General features: G+C 35.1%; 1 protein-coding gene across 1 annotated transcript; it reads left to right on the top strand.

Annotated features, from left to right (window-relative positions):
* Window positions 1–1765: 1765 nt before the first annotated feature.
* Window positions 1766–11626, top strand: LOC140166513 (uncharacterized). Its single transcript, XM_072189993.1, has 3 exons — window positions 1766–2059; window positions 5551–5693; window positions 8571–11626. Exons 1-3 carry the CDS (start codon window positions 2005–2007, stop codon window positions 8793–8795), a joined length of 423 nt encoding a protein of 140 aa, XP_072046094.1. The 5' UTR covers window positions 1766–2004; the 3' UTR covers window positions 8796–11626.
* Window positions 11627–13331: the final 1705 nt, after the last annotated feature.

Here is a 13331-nt window from a genome sequence, read left to right on the forward strand (position 1 = left end):
CCCCTTTACCTTTTTCTCAATTTAATGCACCCAAAGTGTGAAATGATTCGGCCTCGGCGGTAATTCTAAACTGCAATCCATCACCTGTGCTACACGTAGACATGAGAATGATGAAAGTTTACAACACAATACAATATAACATCGATTTTTAAGCGGCTTTAATTCACCCAATTGGGCATCACATCACCAGTTTGATGCAGCGGGGACTCAGTAATGGCCGACCAAATCCTGACCATGACTTGGCTCGTGGGATTCGTCTATAGACGAATCCAACGATCCAAGTCATGGTCAGGATTTGGTCGGACATCTTTGGGTAGCCGCTAGCACCAACCTGGTGTTTTGAGCGTTCAATTGTGCAAATAAAAGCCGCCTAACACCTGGAGAAGATGCGACGAGGGGGGTTAATAGAATAATATATACAATATAGATAATTCCGCAGGTAATCCCGTCGCATCTATTCATACATAGTCCTTTTGTTCGCAAGTAGGGCCTAGATACCGCGTGAAGTAATGGGTAGTTAATCCGATTATTATATCACTTCAACAGAGAATATATAGAAGCTGTGTGTTTTGACAAAAGGAACTGTATTGTTTAATCATTCTTTTGTCCACCTGTGTTTTCGCGGAAGGTGTAAAACGGGTGATGGAATGCAGTTTAAAATTTCCGCCAAGGCCGAATCATTTCACATTTTGGGTGCATTGTAGCCGGCGGCTACCCAACTAAAGGCTGCTAGTCGGGTGTAGGAATGCGTGAATTTGGATTCCTCTATAGACGAATCTAAATTCACGCATTCGGCCTAGGCGGAAATTTTAAACTGCATTCCATCACTCGTTTTACACCGTAATACATAATAATCGGATTAACTACATGCGGTATCTATGCATTGATGTATTTGCGAACAAAAGGACTATGAATAGATGCGATGGGATTACCTGCGGAATTATCTCTATTATATATATTATTCTATTAACCCTCCTCGTCCTTGTATCTTCTCTAGGTGTTAGGCGGCTTTTATTTGCACAATTGGACGCCCAAAACACCAGGTTGGTGATAGCGGCTACCCAAAGATGTCCGACCAAATCCTCATGACTTGGCTCTTTGGATTCGTCTATAGGTAGAAATACTGTGCAAAGGCGGGTGACCTATGTATAGCCCTTAAGCCTTAACGAACTTTGCGTACTTTTGTGTACACAATCTTAAGTATAGCCAGTGATAGCTGCACATCACTAACTATCCCGAATTTAGGATGCGGACATTGTTTTATCAGAATGCCGCCACAAAGATGGTTGAATTGAATGTATCCGCGAACAAAAAACAAATGTTTCAAAAGTGAAAAAAAAATTCTATAATATTAATATTGAAGACAAGAATGTGTACCATATACATGCAGAAGCTTACTGCTAACTTTATACAAGCTTGAAGCTTCAACCCAACAAACGTAATTATTGTTTGTATAAAGAGGTTGTTCCTGATATCGACTTGTTTCTTAATGTTGATAGTTTGTCATTTCTTAAGGAAGAGGTGATACGTCCGTTCCTTACAGAGCTATATGTCTACACAATGAACAGATCCGGAAGAACCTTATAACCAGGGTAAAATAGTGCACATTGTTGCCAATATTGTGGCTTTGGCGCCTAATTGGGTTACATTTGTTCCATAGAAGTCGCATGAATAGAGTAAAAAGTGTGCGCTTTTCAATCGGAATTGCAATTAGTTGCCTAAAATGATGTAATAAAGTTGGAAATACTTGGTAAATGTTAAGCATAACTCACTGTAACGTTACGGTGAACTGACTTATCAACGTCGTCTATTTTGAAAAGGCCCCAAGAGTGAGCTACTCTCCAAATAAGGAGTAACTGGGATTAGTATCAGACATATTTAAGGAAAAGGCCACTTACATGATCGTGACGCTTCTCTACTAGTTCAAGTAGTTGGACGTTTTTAATATAGTGGGGCGGTAACGAAACATTCTGGAAGTTTTTAACATCTTTTAGCCGCATAAATATGGACAATACCGGTAAATTAGTTTTCGCATTCTTCTTAGCGGCGGCATCATTGAGTAAGTATCATTGTTTTTAGATTTGTTATCGTCATTAATTCCTTTATTAATTTTTAAATGATAATTGGTTTCGTGGTTTTTTCTTTTTCTATATGGGTGTTCTAAAAATATGCGTGTATTGTGTATTTGTGTGTTTGTGATTTTTTGATTAATGTACTTTCCACAAATCTATACTTTCATATATCTTGCCTCAATAATTCAGAAGTTACAGCACTTTTGATAATAATTATTAATGCTTAATGCGTTTCCGTAGGTTTCACAGTTTTCTAAAATAATTCACTATGAGAGTTTATTTTGAGACACCCTGTACTAGTTCATGATGTTTATGAACAACCTGTGCAATATGAGGATTTGATAAATGCTCAGTAGCCATTTTCCTAGCATCCTTAATATGACATTTTCAGTAGATATCCACGAAACTAAAACTTATTTCCAAAATTCCAGGTGATTCCGATTTTGCGTTTTCGAGTTATGCATGATTGTGATGTACTAGTAGGGCACTGTTGTAATCATTCGTTCAAATTTGACGATATTTTTGCCAACCGCTTTTAATCTGCAAAGGAATTTTTTGTACATAAACATTATGTAGCAAGAGGTTTCCAGTGGTATAAAAATCTCAACGTTTTTGGAGAAAAGTGTGTGTGTGTGTGTGTGTGGGGGGGGCTGGGTGGCGCTGTGGATCACGAAATGCCCTTTTAAAACGTACGGTTAAAACTTGTAATACGGTTGTAACTCACCTGATTGAGTGTTTTAAGATAAATTTTACCCATAGAAGTGCTTACTAAACTTGATGGTTATTACACTTACAAATAAGGCATTTAAAAATATTATTACCAACCGGACAAGTTGAGATACTGGCGGGCAGGTTATAACCATAGAAATTGGTCCAATCAATACTTATGGCAAGTTGTATAAGGGGGATTGGATTGCCGTTATTTTTTTTTTCAAATATTGACCAAACAATAATGGAAATGAACTTTTGTTCAAACTAAAGGGTTACTTTCCAGCACTATACAACAATCATTCATAATTTGTCGCATTTTAAACCAAGTTTTAATAGCGTGTTTCTGCAGAGTATATAGTAGGCCTATTAATACGCATTATTATTATTCTAATTATAGTAATATTAAAGTTGCACATTAATACTAATAGTAACAATTCCTTACATCATGTTTCATACAGAATACTATAGGACTTTATAATTACATGTACAGGAAGCATTATCCCAGAAATAAATTGATTGATTAGTACTTACAAATTAATAGTTCCGTTGGCCATTTAAATTCGTTCGAGTAGGCTCACAGCACAACTTTTGTCCTTTTAAAAACTTTTTGATATTCGTCGTCTTATTAAATTGGTAGAAATTCCGGATGTAATAGGCCTACTTTGGTTACAGATCGATAGTCTGAATTTTTACGACTACCTGTCAACTAAGTTACCAGCATTCTATATACCGTAAAAACGATTTTACAAGAATATCACGGTATAATTAGCATATGTACGGTGTATTGTCGTAAAAGTACAGTAGAATGCTCATAGTCCTGTATAAAATACGGTAGAAAGCACATATGTTTTATGTTAAAATATTTGGCAACTGGATTGCTAACATTCTGCCGTTAAAATACAGTTGCTGCCGAAACTATAGGACCTACACTGTACATTATACAAAATAGCATTTAAACACAATCTGTCAGAAAAATACGGCTATTTACTATTTCAAATAATTGGAAGATGCAACACTTTACATACACACACGCAAAATAAATATAGTCTAACGGTACTAACATGCCTATTTTTAGTAATATAGTAATTTAATTTTACGGTAAATAACCGTAAAGTTGACGGGAAAGTGCCGTAAACTAACGGTAATATTTTACAGTGTAGGCCTTATCCCTATAACCCGAATCCTAACCTAAAAAGACATAAACCCTAATTTCAACCCTTTTCGGACTTCAGACTAATGTGCTGTTCCCAATAAAGGCAAACAGAAAAGGTACATTTGGAACTAATTTTCTTACTTCCTCTTTATGAGCTCTGATAGACATGGTAGATCATGGTTGTAATATTTTTACTTAGTGCCTTGAACTTGCGGAAAATCGATTGTGACAGCTCATTACGCACCAACATAAACCTCATTTCCAATGGCAAAGTTCGATATCTTCTATTTCATAATCTATAAGCCCAAACAATTGACTAATGTTGTAGAGTATGAGTTTTTGTAACAACACATTCAAAGTTCATCCGGTGAATGTACAAACATATTGGGGTTAAAGAACTGTGTCCTGACACACGAGTAGGCCTATGTTGAAAGCCTTTACTCATCCATCTGCCATCAATTTCCACTCAGTTGTCATCAATCATTATTTTTTAGATTCTTTTTAATGTCAAGTTCAAATAGAATATCATGATAAATGAATTCTAATGCTTAAACCGCAATGTTTTAGACCTCTTTTGTGAAACATTTGCTTTCTTATTAGAATTAGTATATGACTCGTATAAATAAAAATAAAATATATGAAAAAATGGTCTGTAGGCCTACAGGGTGTCCCGGAAAGAAATTTCCCTTTCATTTTTTGGTATTATAATGCCCGAACCAAATAACTAAAGACTTGAGGATAAAAACAGTTATCAAATATTGTTTGGATATCGATATCAAATTGCATCAATTGAGCCCATATTTATCATATTTATTGGTTGAGCTATGAGTTTTAAAATATTGGACGAGACGTAGCGTAGTCCATCCGCTTGCCACGCCCCTGGCCGGTGTATATGGATTTCAACTGAAAAGGCCCAATATGTACACTGTACAGTAGTAGTTTGGAATATAAATCTTTAAAAACTGATCTTTGACATTTGACTCGTAAGCTCCTTCTAAGCGTAAAACACAGACTGTGGAAGACCTGAAGCAAGGCTGGTGCATGCTTTAAATGTCAAATGCAACTGGAAGTTAGCAGCATGTAATCCGGAAATCTGGAGTGTCTGGGACTGCTCACTGCTATTAAATTTAAACTTATGAACACTGCAACTGGCCTCTTGAAACTATATCGCAGAGGCTAATGAATTTTTCGAAAGAATATTGGTGAAAAAAGCAAAAGAGAAATTGACCCCGGCCCCGTGAGGAATTATAACCTATACATCTTACACCTAAAATTGTGGTCAAATTTTTAACCACACAAAGGTCCAAATTTGACCACAAGTTACAGGTGTAATGTGCACACTGTACATATAGGCCTAGCCTATACTTATAACGAGGACGAGATCAATATTATTTGACCACGTTGTTTGGAGCTATTTTCAGAGAGCATGTTGCAAAATATTTTTTCAAAAACGTTTGCCGAAAAATATTTTAAGAATAAAATTTTGATAATATTTTTAAACTGTCGCCTATTTGCTAGAGTAAAAAAGGCTTGGTGACTCTGAAAAGAGCCGTTCACTGAATACTGCGTGCATTTATATCTAATTAACATATAATATCACATGGTTTATTTCAGCCGCTGTTACAGCTCAAAAATGTTGGCAATGTACAGCAGAGGTACGGGATACCACAGATGTAACGAAGCAATCACCATGTGTGACAGGGGATTTACCAGCTGAAGGTATTCATGAAATGGATTGTCCTGAAGGCAAATGCATTGTAAGTATAGGAGAATGATTGTCAGTATTTTGTAGGGTATCACTGGGAAATTCCCGGTAGATGATGTCATTGTCATAGATGGATGTCAATGGTGGTAGATACAGGATTTTATTATGAGGATGTAATACTGACAAATTAATTGGATGTGTGTGAAGCGAGCGAGAGACTACAATGGGTCTTCATACCTAAAGGCACAAATTGATCCAAAAGCACAAGATTTTCCAAAGAGCATATTGTGGCCTTATTTGGGGGGTGTTCCTTTATTTGAAAAGGATTTTCCTGATCGCTATCAAAGTTGCAAACACACATAGCGAATTGTTTTCCTGATACATTTTCATGAAGTTGAAATTACATTTCAATCGATATCAAAACAAAATCAATTAACTTAAGTATAAATTCAGTTAATATTTAATTATTTGAACTACTGAGCCATATTTTATGACATGGACTACGAGGGAGGGGAAATTATTATTATTATTATCATTATTATCAGTATAATGCCTATTATTATTATTATTATTATTATTATTATTATTATTATTATTATTATTATTATTATTATTATTATTATTATTATTATTATTATTATCATGAAAATAAAATGTGATCGCTTGTGAATTCCTTTTTTGGTTTAATTTCCAAATACCAAAACACATGCAACATATTTGAGAGCAATCAAATTGTTATGTGATGTTATGTCATGCTAACAAATTAATAATACAGCAGGCTGTTTATAATAATGGCAATAATCATAATGAACTCCAAAAACGGCAGGAAATTACTCTACATTATTCAATTTAATACGATTAATTAAGGTTGATATTAAGTTAATAAATCAATAAATCAGGACATGGTAAACAAATATTTCCTGTATCTTGGGGAAATACGTCATGAAATTGGAGAAGTATTACACGTAACCTATCTTGGCCATGATTTCATTATTTACGTATTGCAATGACTTGCCATAAATGAGGATCTTCCGGAAATTCAAAATACTAAGCATTTTTAATTGTTATTAATGTGAACCTAACATTAATTAACCTTTTGCATAATTTGCAGAAGTTTTTCTTACTTGAGTCTGTAAAATTTGCAAAATAAAAAGTGGTAAACCGTAAACATAAACCGTAAACCTAAATGCATTTTTTAATTGTTCAGCCACATAATTTTGTTTCAATTCCCCATCCAAACCTTAGCTACAATAAGCATATTACTACAAAGCAATAGCTAGCAACCTATTAGATGGTATTTTTGTGTTGTTGTTGTTGTTTATTGTTTATTTTATAAATCAGTAGCTTTGACATATTGCTAGAATGAATATGGAATTGGAATGGTAAAAGGGGTTCACTCCTAGCAGTACGAAGTGAACACCTATAAAATAGGAAAAAACAAAACAAAACAAAACAAAAATTCAATTCAGTATTCAAAATTTGCGGATATGCGGATGAAAACAGCAATAAGGTGTAGGGCCTACCTATTTTAAATTGATATGATAAAATAGATTCAGTTTAAATATCGCCGCGCCTCTTGTCATACATCATTGTTTATCAACAGGCGAGGGACTGGTCTATCGATATGCTTGAACGAACCGCTACACTGTTCAATGACTTTCTTGTACTATATGAAATATGATGGGCGATTTAAAATGCATGTGCCCTGAGCAAACTGCAATGCGTAAGGACACTGCAGGGCAAAAAACAATGGAAATTGTCATAATTCGCGCGCATATGGCCTACTGGCGGGCAATGACGTCATATGTCAAGTGATCAAACATATCGATATGAGAATGCCAAACCTGGATTCGTCTTTTATTAGATTCATGTTACCATATCAAGTCACTTGAATTAAGGAACATGGGATCAGCGCTTTAGATCTAGGGGCAGCATATATTAGTGTTTACAACAGTAATCAGTCCCAGGTGATTATCGTGATAAGTTAGTGACAGAGGACGGCGGTGAAGCATCACCAAGTCGATCCCCTGTTCGTAAATTCACAAAAATACAAATCCATATTCGGCAATCTGTCAAACTTATAATACAACATCCGTTCGGAATGTAACATATGGGCTGCAAAGTATTTTAAACATAAAGGAGCAGGTGCAGATATAGGTATTTTTTATACCATTTCGCACGTATTCGCCCCCATCCATGATCTGAAGCGTGAACTAGAACTCCTGCGTTCTTTGATCCGCCATTTTGTCTTACATTAACACTAGAAATAAAGGCCTCAGCAAAATTGTTATTCGACGTCGAATATTTGATGTAACATGCACTCGTTATTAAATCTATTTCTATTCGCCGTAGAAGTGACGTAGTTAATCGAATTTAGTACCATAGCAATAAAGGAATACAATTTTGACTATATCGCCCTGCACTACAACGTTCACGCAGTTCCGATGTATTGAACCATAGATGTCAAAGAAAGGCAGATCACTCGCACCTGTAAGATTAGTATCTTTGAAAAGAGCGGTTTTGTATTCAATCTATGTTTGCAGACATACACGGGTGATTAGAGCAAACTGATTGTAGTGTAGGACGATCTATTCAAAAATTGTATTCATCTATTGCTATGGTAGTTAATCCGAGTATGACGTCACTTCGACGGCGAATAGAGAGCCTGCGATTTCCAATCGTACGTACGCCCGTGCATCTATTCAAAATCCCGTCACATAAGAGTGATTTTGAATATATACAATAAGTTAAGTTTTTAAAATAAAAATGAATTATTGAAACAGACTTATAACGCGACCTGTTTAACGAATATTTTACGTCAAATATTTGGATATACATCGGCCGTTACAAAATAAATACGTTACAAAAACTATTGTTATTATAATACAGCCGATTTAAACCGAGGAATATACTTTTTGTACTTTTGCAGAGATACACATCAGTAATTCAGGGAGCACCACCATATATTTCTAGAGGATGCCTTACAAAAAGAAAACAGCAGTTAAAAATGTGCGATGGAATGGCCGGTCTTAAGGACATATCGTGCTGCACGGGCAACTTATGCAACAAAGCTGGTGCGAACACTGTCCAATTCGTCACTATTGTCCTGATAACAAGTTCTGCACTGGCAACGATTTTCAAAGTTTTCTACTAAAAACAAAATAAAGATCAACTGCTTTTATCGAAGCAATGCTCTTATTGACGCACAACTTTTTGTTTGTGTGTTTGCAGACTTACACGTTAATAACACTACAGGAACAAGCTATAATTTCGCGGTCGTGTTTAGATGAGGGCAAGCAACGAAATCACATTTGCGATGGAAGTAGGTTTATCACAAATGTAACGTGCTGTACAGGACATTTATGTAATTCTGCATATGGAAAGGACATATCTCAACTGGTTACCGTCATAGTCATAGCTGTTGCTTTTTCAGTAACAATTATATTCTTTAAAAGTGGCATGGATTGACATTGATCACAAGACATTACACAAGAAATCGAAAATCTCGGAAGCCGTATCTTTTATAGTAATAGAGTCTTAAAGTGAAGTCTCTTCTTCTTCTTCGGAACAATGTAAATCTCCCAAATTGCTGTCCCTGAAGGCAGATGTATAATTGTAGATAAGCTTCCTGAGGATATTCCTTTTTCTTATACAAAGATGTTTGGCTACAACCAAGTGGATACTGAAACAATGAAAATGTGACTATTATGAGCATGATGAATCGGTCAAGAGATTAAGAATGATGATCATCAGGACCATTGGGTTACCGTATATTCCCATCTACAAGTATATAATTATGACTCAAAATTAGTGTGTTTGTTATGTTTTTGACAAAAGAGACAAAAGGGAGACATCCTCCATAAAAACATTTGGCGGTTGTACAATTAGTACAAACATGTATTGTATGACCAATTTATTCTAATGTTTTTGTGAAAGTTGGGTGCCTTTCGTCTCTTTTTTTTTAAAGCATCCACTCATTTAGAAGCATAGGCCTATAATAGGCTATGCTTGTAGATAGAACTCTACGGTATTTCAGTTAAAATCCATACATCCGCTATGTAAGACATGACCTTAATCTCACAGTTGGGGTAGGTGCAGATTTTAAATGGAGTCACCCATTTAGGTAAACCCACCTGAAAATCTCACTCCCTGTGTGGGAGATTAAGGTCATGTCTTCTATAGGGGTGTGTGGATTTCAACTGGAATAGCCCAATTTGTGATTGGATTTATCTACACTGGCCGTGAAACTGAAATATCATGATATGTTAATATTTTAACGTAAGATTAGAAGTAAAATATTGCAAAATGAGAGAGTTAAAAATGCTACAAAATTGATATCAATGCTGCAAATATTTTAAAGTATTACTTTTCCATAAGCGACTATATTGAGATAATAGATTGAGATATTTTATTCTATAACTCTAAAATATGTAGGATACATGTAGACCATTCACTCCTAAACGTAGGCCCTACGTATGATGCAAATAATGTTGCTACAGTATGCCTTTGTCTTATCGGCATGGTTACTTCCGGTTTTTGAGAACAGTTTTTGAGAGACTTTGACCTCTCACATATCGGGGAAATTATTATTCATTCATTTATTATTCTAATAATGTTATCATTAACAATATTTGAAATAATTAATTTATGAAATAATCGAGTTTTTAAAACAATTTTTATTCTAATAAAACATTTTAAATAATATTTTGAAAACTATTTTCCCGATAGATCAGAGGGCAAAATGTCCTAAAACTGCAAAAACTATCCCACAAGGCATTGCACATTTCAATGCCGATTTGGATTATTGGGTTATAGGAAGGATATCCTCCATTTTCAAATGCGCTTGATTTTAGTTAACAGTATAGAGTACTGAAGTGTGACGTCATAAAATTTTCCTTTTTGCATTTCAACATTTTCATGACCATATTTCAGTAGAACATCCACAGTCCAAATTTGGTGGGAATCGGATCATGAGGGCCCGAGATATGGCCGCATGAATACCTAATTAGCCCCATTGAAATCAGTGTAAATTGGCCTGGCTCCAAACATTTATGAACCAGGCCAATTTACACTGATTTCAATGGGGCTAATTAGGTATTCATGCGGCCATATCTCGGGCCCTCATGATCCGATTCCCACCAAATTTGACTGTGGATGTTTTTCATCATGCTCCACCGATACATGGTATTCAAAACGCTGAAATGCAAAAAAAGTTTTCTGTGACGTCATCACTTCGGTACTCTATAGGCCTATGTATTGGGCCATGGATGTGGTATCCCACATTTGGCACCTTCAGGCTTTAGACTACTATTGTAGCCAAGTTGCATGTGAAAATCTATCTAAGACATGCACGACAGTTCATAAGTCTGGGTTCTTCTATAGAGCTATGTCATGATGAATGTGATTTAGAGATCAAAATTTAAACCTCATTTTCTCGACATTGTGATTCTGTTGGAGAGTCCACTGTTCCTTTATTCTCCTACGCATACATTGCAGTCTTACTTTAATAAATATGTTAAACATGTTGTAAGTTGTAGCAATTTACTATTTCCGTGGTAGCCCACGAACTATGTCTCCTCTGTAATTGTCGTTTCCGTTTGAACACGCCGAAGCAAATGACATTCGGTTTAGTGCAGGAGTTTAAAACTATATTTTAAGATTACATTAAAATGTAGTTCTACATGTAGTTGCTACGAACAGATAAGAAAACAAAACGCAATTGTAATTATGTTTTCAAAATGTATATATTATCCAGTTTATCCAGGCTACCAACAAGAAGTTGTGTATGTTTCATCTGAGAAAGCAGAATAATATTTAAAAATTCATATTGTTTGCTGGATTATTAGACACAAGTTATTGAGATTATTAAATGTATGCCTATTATGTTCGACATAACACATGAAACACTGGATTGGGTGTATAATAATAACAATAGATAAGAAAACCCGCATTGTATGTACAAAATAAACAATTATTGAAAAACGACGAATTATGTGTTTCTTACATTATTAAAAGATGAAATGTCATTGAATAAGTATGATGTAAACCTACAAATTTCTGTCTCAACCCCATTAGCTCAGTTGGTAAAGCGCCGGATTTCGATACAATTTCATGTTTTCAAAATCGCTCGATAGTAAGCACATATGCTAACCATAGAGTTTTTACGGTATAGTAAATTATGATTTCAGCATAGTGACAAATAGGTTGTGAATATTCTAAGAAAAGGCATGGATGGAAGTGTTAGATGGCAAGACTTCATTTTATAAAGGAGAAGCAATTATAATTATATTTTCTTTATTGAGAAGCTGCAGCAAAAATGTATGTATTGTCAAACACAGAAAGGTAAGTAAATGTCGAGCAGGAGCAAATGAAAAAACGGGTCCTAGATAATTATTTTGATCTAGTTTTTAAAAATTAATAAAAAAAATTTGGCCCAAGAATTTTTTTGTTACGATGCACGAAAAAGAAGTGGGCCACAAACCGTTATTTTTGTGATTTTGTGGCATTGGCCCAAAATTGACCTCACAGATGAACTTATCAAGTCTTTGCCATTCTAAATATGTATACTTTTATATACTTTAGACCAACAATTTAGAAGTTATGAGGCCCGAAAGTTTCCGTAATTCCAGGGTTCAGACCAACCTTAAACACAATAATGCCCTATTCTGAAGTTTTTCTAGTCGATCAACATTTAGGCCACTGCAGCTACTAAAAACAACATCACAATAATCAAAAACTGGTAAAATCATGGATTTGTACAAAATATTCGAAGTATTTATGTTGAGGCAAGACCGGAGTCTGCGGACAATTCCAATTCTTTTACTAATCTTATTACATAACTTTTCAGTGTTACAGATCCAATTCATATGTTCATCAATAACTATCCCCAGATATTTGCAATGGGAAACTCTGCATAATTCTTCATTATTAACAATTGTACGAACATGTTTGAAATTTACCAGTCTCTGGGGTGTGCCAATAAGCATAAGATTTGTCTTTTTTACATTTAAGGTGAGTTTGTTTTGATACAACCATTTACCAACATTGTCTAGCTGAGCATTTAAAACAGACTGTAGATTTCCAGAATCATTAGAGGCATAAAACAGAGCTGTATCATCGGCATATAAAACAACTTTACATTTATCATCAATTACACTTGTCATATCATTAATATATAAAATGAATAAAAGTGGCCCCAGTAGTGAGCCCTGTGGCACGCCGGTATCAATTTTCAAAGAATCAGATAAAACACTATTAATAACAACGGACTGGTACCGGGAACTTAAGTAATTTGTGAACCATTTATGCTCAGTACCTTAAATTCCTAAATTGCACAATTTGGATAAAAGATTATTTCATGATTGACAGTGTCGAACGCTTTTTTTAAGTCTAAAAATATTGCACCAGTTATAAGACCATTTTTCATGTTATTCAAAATGAAGTCATTTACATCAAGCAATGTACTAGATGTTGAATGTTTGGCACGAAAGCCTGACTGCTGCTCAACAAGAATATTATTTTCTGCTAAGAAATCTCGTAGCTGACTATTTACGGCACACTCAAAAATTTTCATGACTACTGGCAAAACAGAAATAGAGCGATAGTTATTTGTATTGTTACGAGTCGTACATGACTCAAGGCCAAAATCACCTTTTACCCGAACTCACACGAATGCACAACACAAATACAC

The sequence above is a fragment of the Amphiura filiformis genome, chromosome 12 (genome assembly GCF_039555335.1).
Source record: "Amphiura filiformis chromosome 12, Afil_fr2py, whole genome shotgun sequence".
In the NCBI taxonomy this organism is placed as follows: Eukaryota; Metazoa; Echinodermata; class Ophiuroidea; order Amphilepidida; family Amphiuridae; genus Amphiura; species Amphiura filiformis.